The sequence below is a fragment of the Phragmites australis genome, chromosome 2 (genome assembly GCF_958298935.1).
Source record: "Phragmites australis chromosome 2, lpPhrAust1.1, whole genome shotgun sequence".
Classification (NCBI taxonomy): Eukaryota; Viridiplantae; Streptophyta; class Magnoliopsida; order Poales; family Poaceae; genus Phragmites; species Phragmites australis.
The window spans coordinates 39411089-39431195 of record NC_084922.1 but is presented as its reverse complement, the minus strand read 5'-3'; the positions used below and the strand labels follow the sequence as shown (position 1 = coordinate 39431195).

Sequence of the window (20107 nt, the reverse complement as noted above, 5' to 3'; positions counted from 1 at the left end):
ATAAAATTAGTTCCTGCTACTAAATTTGAGCTATGCTTAAGTTTAGTTAGTGTTACAGTTTGAGTTCTAGAGATTTTTAACGTTAGTGATATTTATTATTGAATAGAGTTCATTGATTATTCTGTATTTGCTACAAGATAGAATTCGTTAGTGGAGTTTGTTGTATTGTGATCCAAATTCTTATTAGTCCATACAAGAGACGTCTTCGTCCTATATTCCAAAACAGTTTATATTATACTCGAGTCGTTGTATACACCCATATAAATATATCTTGTAAACTGCAAAGAGAGTTAAAATCCTTATTATAATATCTTATATTGTACATATCTCTGATACAGTGAAGATCGCTTATTGATGTTGATGAGTTTTTACCGTAAGGATTTTCTACGTAAAAATTGTGTCTCATATTTGATCATGTCATACTTGATTTCTAACACCTTAAGTAGTAAAATATTATTTCTATATTAATTCTCCTCTCTCTTCTTCACCGTCTTAAAGTTTAATCTAGATCTCAAACGTTTAATCTAGATCTCAAACGTGACACAAGCAGCTTTTAAATCAAACCAACACATATAAGATCTATCTTAAAGCTTTTTTTTTTCAGAACCAGGACCCACGCTCACACTTAAAACTTATTATAACGTTAAATACTAGTGATGCACTTAGCACTGATTAACAAACGCCACCTTACCGCTTTGCAGAACTGTTTCCTGCTGCTGCTGGCTCCCGTTCCGAAGCCAATCAATCATACTTTAATTCCAAAAAAGCGGAGCAGCCACTGACAGTGTTCTTTTTAATCATATTGTAGCTGGAGACTATGTGCAACAGCCAACAGGCTTTGTAATGACTGTGTAATCAAACCATTTTATATTTATGCTACAGCCCAATGATTAGGCCAAGCTAATGCCTTCTGCAGGAGATACAGGTAGTAGGTAATAGTAACCCAGATTAGCTCAATTTGCATTAGGTCTTTTTGACAATTTGACTACTGTTTGCACCGATTAGGCTATCCACTAACCAGTATATGGACAGGGTTTGACTGCATGAAGTGTGGCCATGCTCAACAAAGAATCAAATACTGAGACAATTTAGAGCCAATGTTCAGTGCTGTGCTTATGTACAGTCCTAAGATGATGCTGAAGGTTTCAAAATCAGCATGGTGACGTTGGTCGATTCAGATTTCGTGTCCAGCTTACGGGAGAAGTTGTTACTTCACTGCATAGTGACAGAAACTTAGCAACTAGAAAGTTGTTTTCGGTATTGGAACCACATGAAAAATGATTCCAGAATAGTATCGACGTTGACGTTACCAAGCACAACAGACATCTATGGCTCGTTCTTTGTTCCTGGGCCTATTGCTGCCGTGCTTTCAGATGTTCAGTTTTATCAGAGCTGTATCTAAATCCAAATTCTAAAGGGCATCAAGACCTTTAGAACAGATGGTAGAATTTTAACCCGGGCATTTTTCCGGAGCCTTACCAACCTGGTTATTGACTAATAGTCTTGACTAAGCGTCTTGAGTCGATTCTAAGTTACAGTTCTATTTGCATTAGTCTATCCTGGTGTCGGAAATAAGAAACAGTTAACACTAGGTCGAGGCATGATGGAACACTGAAGTAACAAAAATTTCGGGATGCAAATGTTCTTGATATTAAATCTTTTCTCTAAAAAACATGTATACAATCTGGCGACATGGTGCAAATCTGCGTTAGTACATTGGCAGCTTGCCAGGTGCACCTCAACGGTGCCGAATTCTGCGAGGTTTTTTTCACATAAAACTGCAAGTACACGCAGCCTTTTCACGCTTCGCTTGCGCCGTGCGTTCGGCCTTCGTGGTAGCGCAACCACTGCGTATGTTTTCCCCGGTGATGGAACGAACTGAACTTGTTTAGCTTTCCTCGAGATGAAAGAGAACAGCACATGTGCGCAAGGACCCCAGCGACCATGTACACATCCTTTCATGGGCCTTTCTCGTGTCCCGTTTCGACCTTTGCTTGCGTTGTTTCCTGGTTAGACGTGCGTTCCAATTTCCTGGAAAAGTTTTGGCCCCTTTATCTCCTCTGCACCCTTCTCCCATCTTCTCTGTTCTCTCCTGGAGCTAGTAATAGGTCGGATCATATCCGAGTTAAACAAAATCATATCTAACTTGAAACCCACTAGCCGTAATTCTACTCGAACCCGAGTACCTAAATAAGCTAAAATAAAAACCCAAATCCAAAGCCGCCGGGCGCCCATCGTGTTTCAGCACTCATCGGGCGGGGGCAGCGGGGAGGGGCACAACGAGGCTGGGTTGGGCAACGCGGAGCAGCTACAGGCCGGTATGGTCAGGCAAGGCAGGGCGGCGTAGGGGAGGGGGCAGAGCGGCGACAGCGGACCAGCATGGCCGAACGACGTCGGGGAGGTGGCAGGTCAGGGTGAAGTAGCGGCAGAGCGACGGTAACAGGCCGGTGTGGCCGGACGGCGCCGGGGAGGGGGTAGGCGACATGATGGGCTAGGGCTGCACAGGGGAGGGGGCGAAACAATGGCAGAGCGACAGTGGCGAGCTAGTGCGGCTGGGCAACACCGTGGAAGGGCAGGTTGGTGTGGGGAGGGGCCAAGGAAGGGGCGGGGCAGCGTCGGGAGAGAAAGTTGACATATTAGGCTGTCACGCACGGACTCACCTGGAAGGGGCAGGCCGGGGCGAGGATAGGGAAGGGGCGAGGCAGTGCCTAGAGAGAGAGTTGGCATATTGGGCTATCACGAATGGATGCACCGATCACTGAGAGAGAGGATAGATGGCCAAATAGATAGACATATGAAATGTAAAAATTAAATAACTTGTACAAAATTTACTGGTACTTGACTAACCCATGAGTGAATTTAGAAATCTAAACTCGATCCGATCCATTTCAACTACCCAACTCGGTAGATCCAGGAGAAAAATTTGAAACCGAACTCGAATCATGAAGTTCAGAACTAGGGATGGAAACGGATCGGATACGCATGGAATCGAATTCGGATGGTACGATTTACCACATTTTAATCCGAATACGAATACGGATCCGGATATCTTCGAATACGAATACAAATCGGATAGTTCGAATACGAATCCGCATTCGGATATCTACTCGATCTTCGAAATTCAGGTTGGAAATTTAAATTTTTGAAAAAATTTGACTGAAATTTGATAAAATTCGAATGAAATTTGTTCTACTTTGATTGGACCGGAATTTTACAAATTTTGTTCAAAATTCATGTTGAAAATTTAAATTTTTGATCAAATTTAACTGAAATTTGATGAAATTTGACTGAAATTGTTCCAATTTGATTGGGTTGGAATTTCGTTCATATCTGAAATTTGTAAAACTTTAGCAAAATTTAGTTCCCTGGTTGGCGGATACGGATACGAATCGGATATATCTCGAATTCGGATATCCACATTTGAATCCGAATCTCGAAAACGAATTCGGATATATCCATTTTAGTATCCATTTCAGAAACGAATACGAATACGAATATCCATATTCGCATTTTAACGGATACGGAATCGGATAATTCGGATTTCCTGCCATCCATTTCCACCCCTATTCAGAACCCACGGTTATCCACGCCCCTAGGTCCAATTACCGGCCCTTCCTCTCCTGTCGCTTTCCGGCCACCTCGTGCACCAGGCCACACAACTCTCAATAGTCAAGTGGCTCCAAGTTCCAACGTCCAAGAGAAGAGCACTATTGCCGTGCCATATTGCATTTTTGGCACCTCTTCCAGTCCAGGACTCCAGGTACGCTCTTATATGCTGGTCAAGTGGTAATGTCCCAAACTTTCATTGTAGTATCTAGTAGTTTTCTTTGTTGTCTCAGTGCTCGTGTTGTACATATGTTAATAATTGGAGTGGGTGTATGCGTCGCAATCATTCGTGAGCTTCCTCTTGGATCCTTATGCGTGTAGGTGAGCAGGTGATGTCTGCGAACTGCAAAGTATAGGTCGACATTGACATCACCCCACAACGTGATGTTGATCCTCTAGAACATAGTATCAGCAAGCAACGAGCGTGATCTATTACCTCGCAGCGTAGACGTTTCGCGAGAAAATATAGCTCATCTGTTTCCAAATGGTAGTTGCGCTTCTAAGACTTGTGGTCATGGCCTCTTATTTCCCGTGTCCGATAAAAAAAAAATGGTCGAGGCTCCTTGGTGGACGCCTCTATTCTCCCGTTCGGGTTGATCGCGCAGGCACCGATCCCTAGATTCAACAGGAGAACCATCGATTGGCCAAGCCCGGTGTTGCTTCCTCCAGATCTACAGTGTCGACCTCCTCTACTTCAAGTGCTCCTGCCGAGGCGACCACCGGGTGGACCGCCGGCGTGTCAATCGGTCTGACAATGAAGCCTACTTGCCGTCTCTATCGCAGTGGTTGGACGGCTCCAGACCGTACACACCGCCTGGTCGCGATGTGAATGGTTGCGTCTATGCAAGGAACAATCCAACTCCCCTCTCAGCCTACTTAAAAGCTAAGATTAGATTAGGCCGTAAGTACTGTACGGAGTAACGGGTAAGGGTATGAACAATGCAAGATTTAAATATATAAATAAAAATTATATATGTTTAAATATAGTTAACTATCTTACTAGCGTTAATATAAATAGCAATTTCTAAATAAACATTTTTATCTTCTGTCTAAATATATGCGCTACTACAGCTGAGGAAAAAAACTCAGTTTTCTCATAAACATCTACTTAAACACCCTAGTCGACCCGATCGCGCGTCAGACCACCTGGATCCCAGATAATGGTAAGCATCATCGCCCGGCAGTCCTTATCTGCCTAAATTGATTTCCCACCGTTCGCCAATGCTCTCCCAGTTCCCTCGTTTGTCCCCATTTTACCTCTTGCCTTCTACGCAATTCCATTCTCTACTTACTTACCCTCTGCTCTTCTTGTCGCTTTGCCTAGCTTGAACTGTAAAACTGGCAAAAAGCCAAGAAGAACGAGGTCGGAGTGTGAACAAAGCTAGGAGTCCAAAAGTGACAGGGAGGAACAGCAGGATTTTCACTACTCCAGTGAAGTCACCGGTAGTGGTACACCTAAAAGGTCAGGAGTGATTGGGTCCAGGGTGTGAATCAAGCCCATAGATTGCCGCCTGATTGCTTCAAAAGGAGAGCATATCTATCCACTTTTATCATGTTTGCTTCATTCAGGATTTCATCCACACGATAATTCAGTTTGTACTGCCAGCACAAGGGTTGCTGTACTCTCTCCGGTATGGTCTGGAGTACAGCTCCGTTGCTAGATCACCAGCTGCAAGTAACGGCCACGCACTGTCCTTATGGCGGAAGTAAGTTGTATAGGATCTCCTACGATAATACATGTCCTATGATAATACGTGATTATTCTTTATATCTTCTCTTTAACTTAATTATTAGATCATGAGATATATAATATGGATAGATCTCATAAAAGTTTTTCTGAATTTGCTTTCTCTGGTGACTGCTTCCGGAGCAGCCGAACAGTGATGCAAAGAATATCTGTCACGTACAACAAGCAGAGGACTTTTTCCGAGCCACTTTGCTACGTGATCAGCCTGGGACAGGCAGGCCGGCAGGACCTTTGCCACTTGCGACCCCCATGTGGGTGCCTCACCAACTCGATACTACTACGCCGCTCGGCGCGACCGGGCGCGAGACGGCCCAACCCAACCCAAACTCGGAGGAACCAGCCACGCGCCGCGCCGCCAGCATTTACGCCCGAGCGGGCGGCGTACACCAACCAACCAACGCACGCTTCCCCCGAGCAGACTACCAAGAGTAACGTTCGACTGGGTGGCACCGCTCCCGGCGCCGCTGGCTGGTTGGTTCCACTGCTCCAATGATTTTCGAATTTGAATCGCGCACCGGGTCCAGTCGCCTTGCCTCATGGGAGCCGGTGCGCGTCGCAGCACCTCCGCCATTTTTATTAATACGCAAACAATTCTCCCGTCCGGTTACCACGAGAAAGGCTCCTCTTGTGTGCGCCGCTGTGCCGCTCGCTAGCTTCCTTCTTTCCATGACCACCCTGTCTCTCTTTCTCCTGCTCTGAGCCTCTGATCCTAGGAACGGGGGCCAGCCGACGAACCAGCGGGCGCCGCTGCTGGCTGCTGCTGCTGCTGCTAGCTCGCGGAGGGCAATGCCGAGATCCAGGTGCGTGCCGAGCTGAGATCGAAGCGAGCTCGCTTGCTTCAAGGATTTCGTGGCGTTCTGGGTGTCTTACACGGCCGGTGGCTTCGTTTCGTTGCAGGGGGTCCGAACCGCCGCAGCGGGCGTCGCCACGGGCGCCGCTGCATCTGAAGACGACGGCCAGCTCCGAGTCCAATGGCGTGCACCACCGCCACGTCGGCGACCGGAGCAGCCCCAAGCTCGGGGACCGACACTCGCCGCGCAGCCCTCTGCCCGAGGCAAGTTTCCTTTTTTCTTTTCTTCGTGTGTGTGTGGAGTGGCTACGAGTGGTTGGGGGGTTGTGGCTTACTGTTTCGCCGGCGGTGGGAATGGGGTTCACAGAAGAAGCGCGCGGGGCCGCGGGTGGTGGAGCTGGAGGCGAAGCTGGGGAAGGTGCAGGACGAGCTCAAGAAACTGCGGGAGCAGCTCGCGTCCGCCGAGGCCGCCAAGAAGGACGCACAGGTCGCGCTCGAGGAGGCCAAGAAGTGTGTCGGCACCAAGGGGAGCCCCGCCTCCGCCGCCACTTCTCCTCTGTCTCCCCCTTCGGCGGCGGTCGAAAGCGAGAAGAAGGCCGAGGAGCTGAAGGTGCCTCAACCGGCGGCCGAGGAGGAGGAGAGCAGCATAAACTCGCCGGCGACCGACGTGTTTGAGGTCGTCCGGGCCGAATCCGGGGACAAGGAGAGCCAGAGCGCGGCCATCGCCTCTGAGAAATGTGAGGTTGTGAGCTGCGGCGAGAAGGCGGCGCTGGCTGAGAAGGAGGCGCTGGCCGAGAAGGAGGTGGAGGAGGAGGAGACCAAGAAGATGATCGAGGAGGAGAGCAATGCAGCTGTGGAAGCTGACGGCGGCGTAAAGGAGAGCCCGGAGGTCACAGAGCTGAAGGCCAAGCTGACGGAGAAGGAGACGGAAATCGCCGTCCTCACGGCGGAAAATGCCGAGCTCAAGAAGAAGGCCGGAGAGGCCGCGGAGGCGGCAAAAAAGGCCGAGGAGGATGCCACGGCGAAGGCGTCCCTGATCGAGCATGATCTGAAGGAAGGCGCGGCGCGGGAATCCCGGATGGGCGAACAGCTGAGGGCGTCGGAGGACGCGCGGGAGGCGCTGGAAGGCGAGATGCGGCGCCTGCGCGTGCAGACAGAGCAATGGCGCAAGGCCGCCGAGGCGGCAGCTGCAGTGCTCGGCGGGGACAACCACCTCACTGGTTTCCACGGGCTTGCCGGCAATGGCAACGGGTGGGCTTCACCCGCCACGATGCCCGACGACGGCGACGACGAGGGGTTCGGTGGCAAGCGTAAGGGCGCCGGAATCCGGATGCTCGGCGACCTGTGGAAGAAGAAGGGGAACAAGTGAAGGCAGCATGGCTGTGGCTTGCTGGGTAATGGATCGATATCCCAATTCACAATGGTGAGCTTGCTCAGCCCGCCAGGTTGAATTCCATGCACTAGCAAGCACCATCATTTCACCGCGTTCTGGTTCGGATTCTACTTTGTATGATGATGAGATGAAGCTCGTGAGATTGAACAATGTCTGTAACGCCTGATGCTGCATTGCTGCCTGCTGCTCACAGTAAGGAGCAACCAAGATGGTTTGGTGTTTTCCTCTCCTGCATTGATGTGCTGTTGTTGTAGAGTAATGTTCTAGGTAATCTATTGAGATTTTTGTGGTGAAATTGAGGAATGGATGATGCAGGTTCTAAAAATCCCCTCTTGTCTCGAGCCAGTTCCAAGATATCTAGGACAAGCATTGCTACGCGTTAAGTTTTTTAGTAATCTTAGAAAATTTCGATGGAATCAAACCGAGGTTGTTCGTCATCATGCTGGCTGATTGTATGGTGTTTGTTCGTTGCTTCTGATGAGAGGATTTTTTGGTGGGGTGCGGCCAGAGATTTTGAGCAGCACAACAGGAGCACTCTTGGTAATACTGATGTCCGTTGGACCCACCGTGTAATTTGACAAAAGTGTAGCTACATTCGTGGTGTCACCAACTCACTATAAAAAGGACCAACCTAGATTCAATTATAGTGTACACAATTTTTTTTTATTATACTATATTTTTTTACTTTTTCGAATTGCTATATTCTAAATTGATTTTACCGGTTTGAATAGTTGTGCAGTTGGTATAAACGTATCTGTCACTCCTGAGCATCGTCCTGAGCGAAATAATCCATGAAATGCGAGTGTGAGTGGCATTTCAAGAATTGCCAATCTTTTGGAGTGGCAATCAACGGCAGCTAGCCTTGAGGTCCTGCTGGTGTGCAGCATGAGCTTCGACTCCACCTCCACCTTCAGCGAGTCCCTCGTCTACGCGTTCTTCATCACCATGGTTCACGTCTTCGCTCTTCAGGGGAGGACACGGACAAGGAGGCGAACGGGATTCGGATGGACAGGGAATGCGTCTCATAGCGTCTCCAATAACGTAGATAGTTTGCTATGTAGTACATGGTATCTATAGACTGTATTAATGATATTTTTTCAATGAGCTATCTATAAAATTATATCTTTATATTTTTATGTATTTCCTCGGCTTCAATCGACTGAAATTGAGGATGATTTTAGTCCACGCTCAATATGCTGCCGAGATTAGGGAAGAGGGTTTAAGGATCAGGATTGCCGACAGGTTTCTTTGCTCCTCAGGCATAAAATGGGTTCTGAGGTGGCATGTGAGTCTAACGGAGGTGACGATCGATGGGCAGAGCGACGAGGTGAGGCACTACTGGTCGTGGGTGGTGGGGGACAATCGATGGGTGGGGGTGGGGCAAGGCGTCACGTGTCAGTGGGTTAGCGTGACTAGGGTGATGAGAGTGGATCTAGTAGTGGGGATGTCATTGGGGACGAAGATAGGTAGTCAAGAGATGGGGAGCATGACACTGCGTTGTTTTATGGAGAAGAACAGATGAGCAGAATAAAGAAGATGAATTGTACAATGTTTGATTGTAGATGGATGTCTGATGGTTGTCGACTGAAACATATGTTGATTTCAGTCGACTGCAAATTAGTGTCCCATATTTTTAAAGCTCACACATCCTGCATTGATTTGTTATAGACTATTTTTTCAATAAAAACTAGTTGTGCTTTCTCTCTTCTTTATCTTCCTTCTACGTAAGATAAATACTGATATAGATCAGCTTATTGCTAGCTGATGTGTCATGCTTGGAGAAGCTATCATGCCGACGGCAACAAACATCACCGATCTGCTCATTGCAATAGCGCATAATTTGTTTATATATATTTTTGAAACAAAATAATTAAAAAATATACTTCGGTCGAGAAAAATTACAGGACTACGTGCCTACCACCCTCTTAAATGATTACAACTTTTTGAGAGGACGGTAAGCCACATGGGGGTGTCACTATAGCGCCCATAACGTCACGGTGACGAACCTGTAGGTCTTACCGCCCTCTGAGAGGACAAGTAGCTCTGCCGCCCTCTCAGGGTGTTTAGCCCTCATTCACTCCTCCACTATAAAAGGCTATAATTCATTCTAAATGATCATTTAAATTTAGAAAAAAAAAGAAAGAGAGGGGGAGGGGGAGGTAGCGCGACAAAGACTTACTGTTTTGGATCTGCGAACGTCTTGGATCTCAGTATTCAATAATTTTCTAGACTTGTTTTTATTAGTAATTAAAAAATCACTAGATCTAGGGTTTAGCGACATAATATTAGTTATATTATATGAGACCTATGGTTTAGCACAATAATCAGAAAATTAAGTTTTTCTGTCTTTTGTAGTATATTGTAAAGATCTATTTTCATATGGTATGATAGCCATCAGATATATAATTGTATTTAGAGTGTGGTAGTTTCGATTATCTAAACTTTACAAAATAATGATATATGTAATAATTATAGATAATTAGAAATTTTATTAATTAGACATAGGTTTAATTAGTTGAAAGTGAATAGTTTGCTTAGGAGCAATATTGATTGTAGTAAACTAAACGTATTGTTAGATGATCATCTATCCTAGTAATTTTGTCAATGTTTTGATAATCAGAAGTATATGGTTTCAGTATTAATGTTGGATATATTTTTATATGTTTCTAGGTATGTCTGATAAGCTATATTTTTAAATGTATTATGGTGAAGGTCGGATTGGTTATGGTCCTAACGATATAGATCTCTTTGAATTTTAATATATCGTTAAGGGACCTAGTAAAGCCAATGAGATGATCATAGTGAGCGTATGTAAGTGGCTGATGTGCCATTTTCAACTGGATCTCTAACACCATGAGCTTAAGCTAAGAGTTGTGTTAAGCCGTGCTACTTATGGTACTTTAGGGAGCTTGTCCCGATTAATGCGATAGCTACTTAAAAGCAGTACATATATATATATCATGTGAACGTGATCTCCCTCTTGTGCTGCTAGCTGAAGTGTACCAGAAGGATTCAATAGAAATAAATGTTGGGGAACTAGTGGCAGGAAGAAGTCAGGATGTGGTGAATGAAGCATACTTGGCAGCTGTGGTGGACGAGTATGACGTTAGGGATGTGTAGGAGATGCAATTGAGGAGTGTGGCTGATGAGGGAGAGCACATCTCTAGCATAATTGAAGATATGAAGAGGAAGGATCAGAAGGTCGAGAAATCCATTGCCGATGAGGATTCATACGAGAAGAGGAAAGTGTCCATATTCCTGCAGAGTGGAGGAATCAGGATTTTTCACAGCTAGTGGCCAGTGAGGGTCATCAGACACCATGGGAATATCATGAGAATAAGGTGTCGTAGGGTGCTATGTATCATATTATGGAGGCTATTATTGATGCAGTGAAATATTAGTTGCTATCTCTTCGAAGGCAGTTCAAGGTTGTGAAGTCAAGCAAAAGGGAGTACACCGTCAAGTGTTTGGTGTCTGATTATTCGTGATGGGTGCACGCATTCAGGGTAAAGTGGGTTGACCATTAGAAGTGCTCAATAGTTAGGGAGCATAACTGTCATATTGAGAAAATATAGCTCTCCCACCGGAACTTGTCATCTGTTTTTGTTGCTAATATTATGTATGGAGAGATAATAAACAACCTAAATTATGAGTCACGATTAATAATTCCTGCTATCGAGGAAATGTTCCAATACACAATAAGCTACGTCACGGCATGGAGGACGAAACAGAAGGCTGTTGAGATGAGATTTGTGTCATAAGAAGCATCATATGACAACTTACCACATCAACTAGCCACAATATGTCTGAGAAACTATGTAAGTTACTTTGACATCAAGCATTACCCCTCGACTGAAGTGTCTAGACTGCTCGTACTGCAGCGTGCTTTCATTATATTTGCGGCAACCATCAAGACATTTAGGCATTATCAGCCCATCATTTGCTTGGCCGGGTAGACGGAAACAATCAAGTCATGCCACTAGTGTTTGCCTTTATGGAGAGCGAGAACGGGGATAGCTGGTATTGGTTTCTTGAGCGGGTGAAGCATGCTATTATTCTGGGTTGGCCCAATATATGTTTGGTTCATGATAGACATACAAGCTTGTTGTAGGCTTTGTTGGATATGCTACGACAGTGTTTGACGGTATGTAAGAGCAAAGTGGCTAGACTTGAAGAGCAGGTGGTGCATGAGGCATATGGGTGCAAACTTTTACAGACAATCCAAAAATAACACTTGCTGAATCGTTTCAAGAAATTATGCAGTCAAAACCAGCAGAGAAAAAGTTCAACGCCCTATGGACAAGGCTAGATGAACTAACCATAAAGCAGTCAGCTGAGGTAGCAGATACAGGAGATGAGCCGGTTGCTCTTGGATCCATCCTAACATCATACTCCCCAGATAGTAAGGAGACCAGTGTCATCTTTTAGGAACTTCTCACAGTGGATACAACATGAGCCTAGAGAGAAATGTGCCTTGATGTATAACATTAGAGGGGCAAAGTATAGGATAATGATCACTAATCTTGCTGAGGTCTATAACTAGGTTATGTGAGGTATGAGGTTCCTCCCACTTATTGGAATTATTGAAGGTATTTTGCATAAAACTTGCAAATATTTCATTGATCATTACGTAGATACTTCGAAGGTGATGGAAGATAATCGTATGGTGTGTGGATCGATGTTATGTAAGTATATGCAGAAGGCCACAAAGAAGGCGCATATGCACCGCACAAATCTGATGGGAACTACGGAGCATAGGTTCAATATTTTGTGCCAGGATAAGGGTCATAGGAGTGGTAGACGTGAGTGCCATGTGCAAGAGTATATGCTTAGGAATGGACATGCATCTGTTCATGCCAGAAGCCATAATTGCTACACAGGCTATGCACACACATCATAGCTGCATGTGCAGAGTCCTATATGTTACCCTAACAATATGTTTCCTGCTACTTTATGAAGGATCAGATATTGAACATATGTAACTATGAGATTTATGGATACAACATTGTTGATATGTTTACAAGTGATCTCGGCCCCTCATGAATCTACGTGCCAGACTTAGAGAACATGAAGTATGGTCGGGGACGTCGACAAACTTGATGGATTCGAAATGATATGGATGAATCCAAATCGGGTCCAAGGGTGAAGCGATGCAAGAAGTGCGATGAAACTGGGAACACATACAAGAACTGTCCGACAAATACACTTGGTGTGTAGATGGGATCACAATAGTGGTCAACTATGAATGTGTTATATCTGTGAGGTTTTCGCCTAACCTTTGTAGTTCTATTCGGGGATTGTGTACCTATATGTTATAATATGTTCATGTAACTGTGTGTACATGTATGTTATACGTTGTTCATGTAACAATGTGTACATGTATGTTATAATCTATTCATGTAACTGTGTATACCTATATATTATACGTTGTTCATGTAACTGTGTGTATATGTATTCTACAAACTGTTTATATTTCTTTTGAATGCAGATATGATGCACCCACTGACCCTGAACTTCTTGACCCTACAGTGGAGAAGAAGCACATAATCTTCTTGTCTACCATTCACCAGGCCAATTTAGGAGTTTTCTGACCATGTAGCCTTGGGGAGCTACTTACGATCGACGATCGTTGAAAGTGCCGGTATGTCAATAGTTACCTGTGTATAATTCTGATTATTTTTTGTTGCATGTTCTACATTCACTTAATATTCCAAATGATATAGGTTGGTAGCAGCTGGACTCCTACAACTTTGTCGGTTGGTGGAGGCCCAAGCGACAAAGAGCCCTGAGGCTGCTGTGAGGCAATTCTATTTTGACCGCTCGCTTATTGCTGCACTGGTCGACCGGTGGAGGCCTGAGACCCACACTTTCCACCTCCCCTATGGCAAGATAGCTCTGACGTTGCATGGTGCAGCCTACTGTTAGGCTTACCTTGCACCAGAGCCGCCGTTGGAGTCATCGATGTGGATGCAAACAAGATCAATGCCATGCTCATGTGGTTTGGTGCTGTTCAGCGGAAGGACGGCACACCCGCCTATGTGCATGAGTTTCTGCCGGATTCGCGTGCGCCCACGAAGAAGTGGATCCTTCAGTTCTAGGTACCTTTCAATTTACCTTCCCATTTACTTTATGATTTTCAAAACATTTTACTCATCAGGATTTACATTACTTCAAGATTGCATACATCCACCCGGACACCGGTCCTTATTTGATCGCGAGGCACTTGGAGGCCTACCTACTTTGGTTGTTCGATTAGGTTATGTTCACCAACATCCAATACCACCTTGTGTCGAGGGCCCTTCTTTTGTACATGAGGGGGATCACAGATGAAGAGCCCAATGATATCCCGTAATTTAGCTGGACCTCCACTATTCTGGCGGTGACATATCACGCCTTGTGTGACGCGTGCATGAAGAAGGATCCGCTAGCCACATTTGCTGGGTGCCTACTCCTGCTGCAGTTGTGGTCCTACGAGCATTTCACGGTCGGTCGGCCCGTTGTGGACTAGTCCCTGTACTCTGAGGAATGGTACGGGGAACCCGAGGAGGACGGGCCCACCGTAGGCTTGATGTGGTGTCGACGTTGGGTACGTAGGGAATATAGCTCTGTTTTAGTTGTCTAATATTTTTATTCAGACTTCAGACTATTTTTCTCCACAACCACACTGAGCCTCCGAGCAGACCCATAGCGTATACGAGTTTTTTAGGGCATAGTTCAACCTTTTGGGTCGATAGGACGTGGCCTGGACCCCCTATAGCCACTCAAAGATGCATGAGCATGCGCCTTTTGTTTTGTCTCCATTGTGTAGCCGCGATGAGAACTACTGGCTTACGAAGAAGCCACTCGTCTTCAACATCTTCGTCGAGGAGTACTCACCCCAAGGTGTGATAAGACAGTTTAGACGCTTCCAAGCATCCCCCTCATCAATGTTCGCACTGTTCAACCCCACGTTCACAGGTAATTAAAATAAAATATATAATCCATAGCAATTGCATCATTTATCGTCTACCTAACGTTGTTGACCTATAGGTATTGACGTAAGGGGCAACAGGGTGGCACCCTCCGGGTAGATCACTTGGCGTCATACGTCTCGGCGTGAGACCATGCCCTTGAGGATGTCGTCGAGCAGTCTCGTCCTTTCTCCGACCCAAGGTATGAGGAATACTTGCGGTGATACGTCCCGCACATACGTACACGGTTCATCTACACCCTAGATATTGTTCATTCGCACGTTGCTTCGTCTACGGAGGCCTACCCAAGCCATTTGGGACGAGGACACTGCATTAGCAGTATGTTTAAGTAACTTATCGTTTTTGTTTTGACATATAATCCTATATGAACCACTATAAACTGAAAAACCTGTTTCACGTTTGTTTCACAGTCTGATATCATATACAATATCCATAGGAATGCAGCTAGAGCCATAGTATGCCTCATGCAATGGATGCGGTTTAGTGTGGCAAATGTAGCAGGATTTGTCAAGCAGATTTTCAACAAGACCGCGTGGGCTCTGAATCTTACCTCATGCCGATCCACGCAGATGTCATCGGTGCCCCTTTCAAGTCCAATGGGGTCAACACAGAGTCGTCCAGGAGGTCTAATTTTCAACAACCTCCACAGGGGCTGGCATCGACACCGCCACCTCAATCACGTGCTCCAGAGCTGGTAACAATAGGTACACCTTTTTCATACACACGTCAGTTAGAGATATTCTTTTCTTACCGATGCATTTATTTTAAAAAATATGTTAGGTGCACCTACACACTTAACAACGCAGACACCTAGACCATGGCCAGCGCTGACACCTTCACCGTTCACCGGACTCTCAGGTAATATACGCCAATATACTACCTCATTCAATATGTTCAATAGAATATCTAATATAATCATCCGTCTGCATGTTACTACGGTTACGAAGTCGGAACATCTGCATGTGCATCTCCACCGTTCACACCCTACTTTACCGATCAAGACGGGTCGTCTATAGCTACCCCTGCATACCATATAGGTACAACATTGTATTTTTACTAATATATTCATTTTCGCATTTACCGTATGTAATAAATTCATTTGTTCGCAGACCCCTCGAGTGATTATGCATGGACGACGGCAGCAACATCGCAAATGTCATACCCGAGTTAGGAGGATGAGCCTGGGTTAGACCCCACGTTTGACATCGCGAGGGACTTCTTCGGGGAACCCCGGAATACGCTATCATCACAGGGTCCTAGTTACCCGGTGCTCCATTATTGAAGCAACAGACCTAGGAGGAGGCCTCGACACTCGCGATCACTATGAGGCCTATCAGGTAGGTTATTCAATCGGACAACCTGACCTACTCTAGGGGCCACATGAGGGCAAACCAGCGGTAGTGGCAACGAGACCGTGATGGTGGGAACAGCACACGGTAGTGGGGAAGACTGTAGTAGGATTTTATCTTTACTTTTGTAACTTAGATGTTTGTTTCATGATGCATCTTCGATTCGCAAACTAGTCATCTGCTCTTCCATTGGTACATGTCTACTTTCTATGTATTACATGTTCATACATTACTACTTACCATATCATTAATGCATTTCTTAATCCCATCTGACCGCACGCTGCCACCTTTTCAGGGAGATGCAACCCCTCGTTGTCAGCTTTTTAGACTCACGAAACTGCTCACTGCCACTTTTTTAGAGCGATGTGACCGCATGCTGCCAACTACTCAGAGCCCAGTGATCGGTCACTACAGGAAGGCATCCAATGCATGCACTGTCTCCAAATTACATAACTACACTTGGTCCATACACCATCGGTCCCTGCTTATAAAATATGAGGTTGAGGAAACGAGAATGTCATGACATCACAATTTTTTGAAACACCGTTACCATCTAATACCCTATACCACACCATGGCTGGCTTCTCCAGTAGACATTTCTCATGGACATTCAAATCCTCAATGATAGCCCTACAAACTATGAAGGAGATCCATGCAAAAGATGATGATGTGTTCAAGGAGGAGAACCTGAACAAAGTGCAGTTGAAATGACAGACCATGACCCTCTGTCCCTGTTTCACCATGGAGGAATGGAGGCTAACGGTAAGATCTGTGACCTCTATGGACCTAAAGACGCACTTGTTAGAGTGTCGTCAGAGATATATCGGGGTGTGCGAACTAGCTGACATAGCAAAGTATTTTAGCAAGCTAGTGCACATCATATTTATGCACCCTCAGTAGTACGAGGAGCACATTAAGATAGGTTCATCATTATGACATGTCTCCACTATTTCTTAGGTTGCACTTCGAAGACACATTTATATTTTCGTATGCTCTTTTTCTATATTAGGTCTTCCTTCATGATGAAGAGTTGCTGAACAAACTCATTGAGAACTTTAATCTTTTGCATTTGCTCTTTGATGACGGCCACCTTTCCAGACATAACTAGAGATACAGATGTGGTGATTCAAGACCTCTACGCCTTTGGGAAAGAGGCGGTGGTTTGAGCCATCGTGAAAGATGTTGTCGTTTGACAACCACCACAGGAGGACATACTTTTATCACTTCTATCACAAACTGAATGGATTAGTTCCAACGATGATAACTCTATGCCATCTCCTCAGAGAACTCCATGTCGTTGCGAATTCTCTAACAATAGAGCAGATGACTGAGATCCTAACTTTAATTATTTTTCGTATACAACGGCACCATATAGACAAAAATCCACATGATACGATTACCAACGGATGGATCAGGAGATAAGGCACAGATGACTTCAAATGTCATTTCATCCATAATGTTTATGCTACTAATTGTTGAACTTATTAAATTTAAGATGGTTTTATAATTTTTTAGACCTAAGACGTGTATATATCTTAGATGTAGCCTACGTGACATTAGTAATATTTAAATTCTATGTACCCATTTCATATACATATACATTCAATATGGTTTTATCATTTCAATTACATGTATTTATTTTATCTTCACTTAAATATTTTCTAGAATTTTTTTATTTTTATCTTAAATAATTTCTAGAATTTATATTATTTTATATAAAGAATATACCCTAAGCCTAGCTACTGCCCTTGAGAGGGCGACAGAGCTATGCGTACCCTCAAAGCGCGGTAAAGCATATGGACCCTCTACCCTGGTGGCTTACCGCCATCTAAATGGCTGCTCGTTCAGGTATATTTTTTAATTATTTTGTTTAAAAGATATAAAAAATTCAATAGCGGAGACATCGAGCCGAACACCGCTGTCCAACCTTTTTTTTTTTAATTGGAGAGAGAGGCCCCGTTGTGCAACTATACAGTCACGTTCGGGATCAGTGGGCTCGTGTCCGCGTGGGTTGGATGGTACAAAAACTGGGCCGATTCAGGCTAGTATGCTGTAGGTACGGTTTCTTTCAATGTGACATTCTGGCTTCTGCTCACTGAGCCGCTAGCTCATGCAGACAACACTTACGACGACATTGCCACAAGAACTTCTCTTTCGTGCATTTAAATCTTCGTGAAATTTGGTAGGCTTTGCAAACTTATATGGAATCAAACTGAGGTAACCATAGCGCGTCCGGACTGCATGGTTGTTGTTCGCGGTATGATTGCTTCTGACTAGTGGATTTTTCGGGGATGCAGCCCGAGATTTGAGCAGCAAGCAGTACTCATAGGTGACACTGATGTCGTGCATTCGTTTTCAAAACTCCAAGTAGTAGTAGCCAAGAGCAAGGTCGTCGGTTGGACCACCTGATCGCTTGGCTGCAAAAAGTCCCGCTAAAAACGTGGAGTTACAAACAAAAGCGACCCTTTTCACCCGTGTATTTTTCCCAGCGTGAGACAGAAGCCGCAGTGAAGGGTTGTGCCAACACGAGATCTGGAAAAGACTTGTGGGGGCATGAATGATCGAGTAGGTTGTTCTTTTTCAGGAAAAAAGAGAAAACGTGTGTAACAAAAAGGCTTGATTACGACTCACTAAATCAACTACTAGTAACGTTTTCTACTCACGGAGCAAATCCAAAGACGAGAGCACCTAGATGCTAGTAAGTACTCCAGTACCCAATGAAAAGAATGAACAAAGCGTAGAGAGAGAGAGAGAGTCACATAAAGCTAATATTTAACTTTTTATCACTCTATCCCAATGATAATTTCCTGTTGAGACTGACAAATTGAACCCTTTAATCTATAAATTGTGAGTCGTAAATTTGCCACTCTAGTACAGTGGCAAAGAAAAACAATAACATGCGTGCATGCATGCGTTGCCCTGGCTTTTCCCGTCCCTCCCCTGCCACGCCTAAGCCTTTTGACAGCTGCTTTGATCAGGACTGTGGAAGCTTGCTGATTTGCTGCATGCATCCACTGTGGCGGTGTGGCCTCACACATCACAGGAGGACAGCACCCTACTCTGCCCGGTGCGTGCGGTGGCGGGCAGAGTGGCATGTCGCTAGCTGTTTGGCGCTCTGCTGCAGCCTTGCAGCCCTGCCCCACGAACGTACGCGCCACTCCTCGGCCTGGTCCTCCTCTCCTATCTTCTCGTCCCATGAGCTCGACGTGTCTGGACCTTGGACTCGACCCGCCCGCGCTGTTGCCATTGATGAGGATAGCCTGCTCCGGCGCAGGCTGTCCACGAGCATGGCCTTCGGAGCTCAGACCTGCCGGGGTCGTGCGTCGTCGGGTGCTGCCATCTTGGCCTGCTCGTGGAGCCGTGGTCTCTCGTATAGTCATATACAATGGATGCGTTGATCCGATGGCTCAGGATCGACGTGGCGCCGTCGGGACCGAGACACCGAGTGGATTTGACTCGAATCGTTTTGGCGCTAGTGACAGCTTACTTGCTTTACTGCTGGACGCTGGTAGCTGGTCTGGTCGCCCGAGTGGTTGCGCGCTTTATTGGCGCGGCATGTGTCTTTGTCCCTCAATGACTGAAAATGTGCATGCAATTCGTACATGTGATGTTGCCCCCCCCCCCCCCCCCGCCGGAACTTAGTTATTGTGGCCTTACCCAAGTGTTGGTGTGCGTACCATGCACGATGGACTACTATAACTCGTTTATTCATCCCCGTACGTGTTTGTAGGATCGCCAGAATGTTGTTTTTAGCACCACAGATGATAACGTACGGAGGCTGTGACTGGGTAGTCTATAGTCTATACTAGCCGTGCATTGTTCTTGGATTGGCACAGTATCACGAGAGCCATAATTTTAGAGTAGTAGTACGGACTTATGAATGAATGAGCTCTCAGAAACTTCCATGCATTTCTCGACTCGACGAGGTGCGGGAGATGGGGAGACATCACTTGAATCTTGAGGCGACGCCAAGGTGCTGGGTGGTTCTTGGCACAAGTAGACGTACATAGATTCCGGAGCCTGGGGTGATGCACGCACTGTTACATCTGTATTTTCTCTCCGTTGAATTGTAATTGAGCGGCTGGGTGGAGGGAGAGGTGGCGCGCTACGACACTGCATGATGGGTTAAGGCAGGATTTTTTCTGGTTTATATAAGTTTTTTTTTAATATTTACAAAATTATATGATCATTTTAACAACTTAGAAAAATAAACTATTATCATCCGTTTATCAGACGAGATAAAGATCTCGT

At 45.5% G+C, this 20107-nt stretch overlaps 1 protein-coding gene across 2 annotated transcripts; it reads left to right on the top strand.

Annotated features, from left to right (window-relative positions):
• The first annotated feature begins 5908 nt into the window (after window positions 1-5908).
• Window positions 5909-8205, top strand: LOC133908777 (interactor of constitutive active ROPs 4-like). 2 transcript variants are annotated; one of them, XM_062350932.1, is made up of 3 exons: window positions 5912-6153; window positions 6251-6407; window positions 6511-8205. In XM_062350932.1, exons 1-3 carry the CDS (start codon window positions 6140-6142, stop codon window positions 7510-7512), a joined length of 1173 nt encoding a protein of 390 aa, XP_062206916.1. In that variant the 5' UTR covers window positions 5912-6139; the 3' UTR covers window positions 7513-8205. The 2 variants fall into 2 exon arrangements, with proteins under 2 accessions (XP_062206915.1, XP_062206916.1); XM_062350931.1 differs by having other exon boundaries at window positions 5909-6153; window positions 6251-8205.
• Window positions 8206-20107: the final 11902 nt, after the last annotated feature.

Coding starts and splice junctions, on each gene's coding strand:
- LOC133908777 (XM_062350931.1), top strand. CDS start 6,325: ATGGCGTGCACCACCGCCACGTCGGCGACCGGAGCAGCCCCAAGCTCG.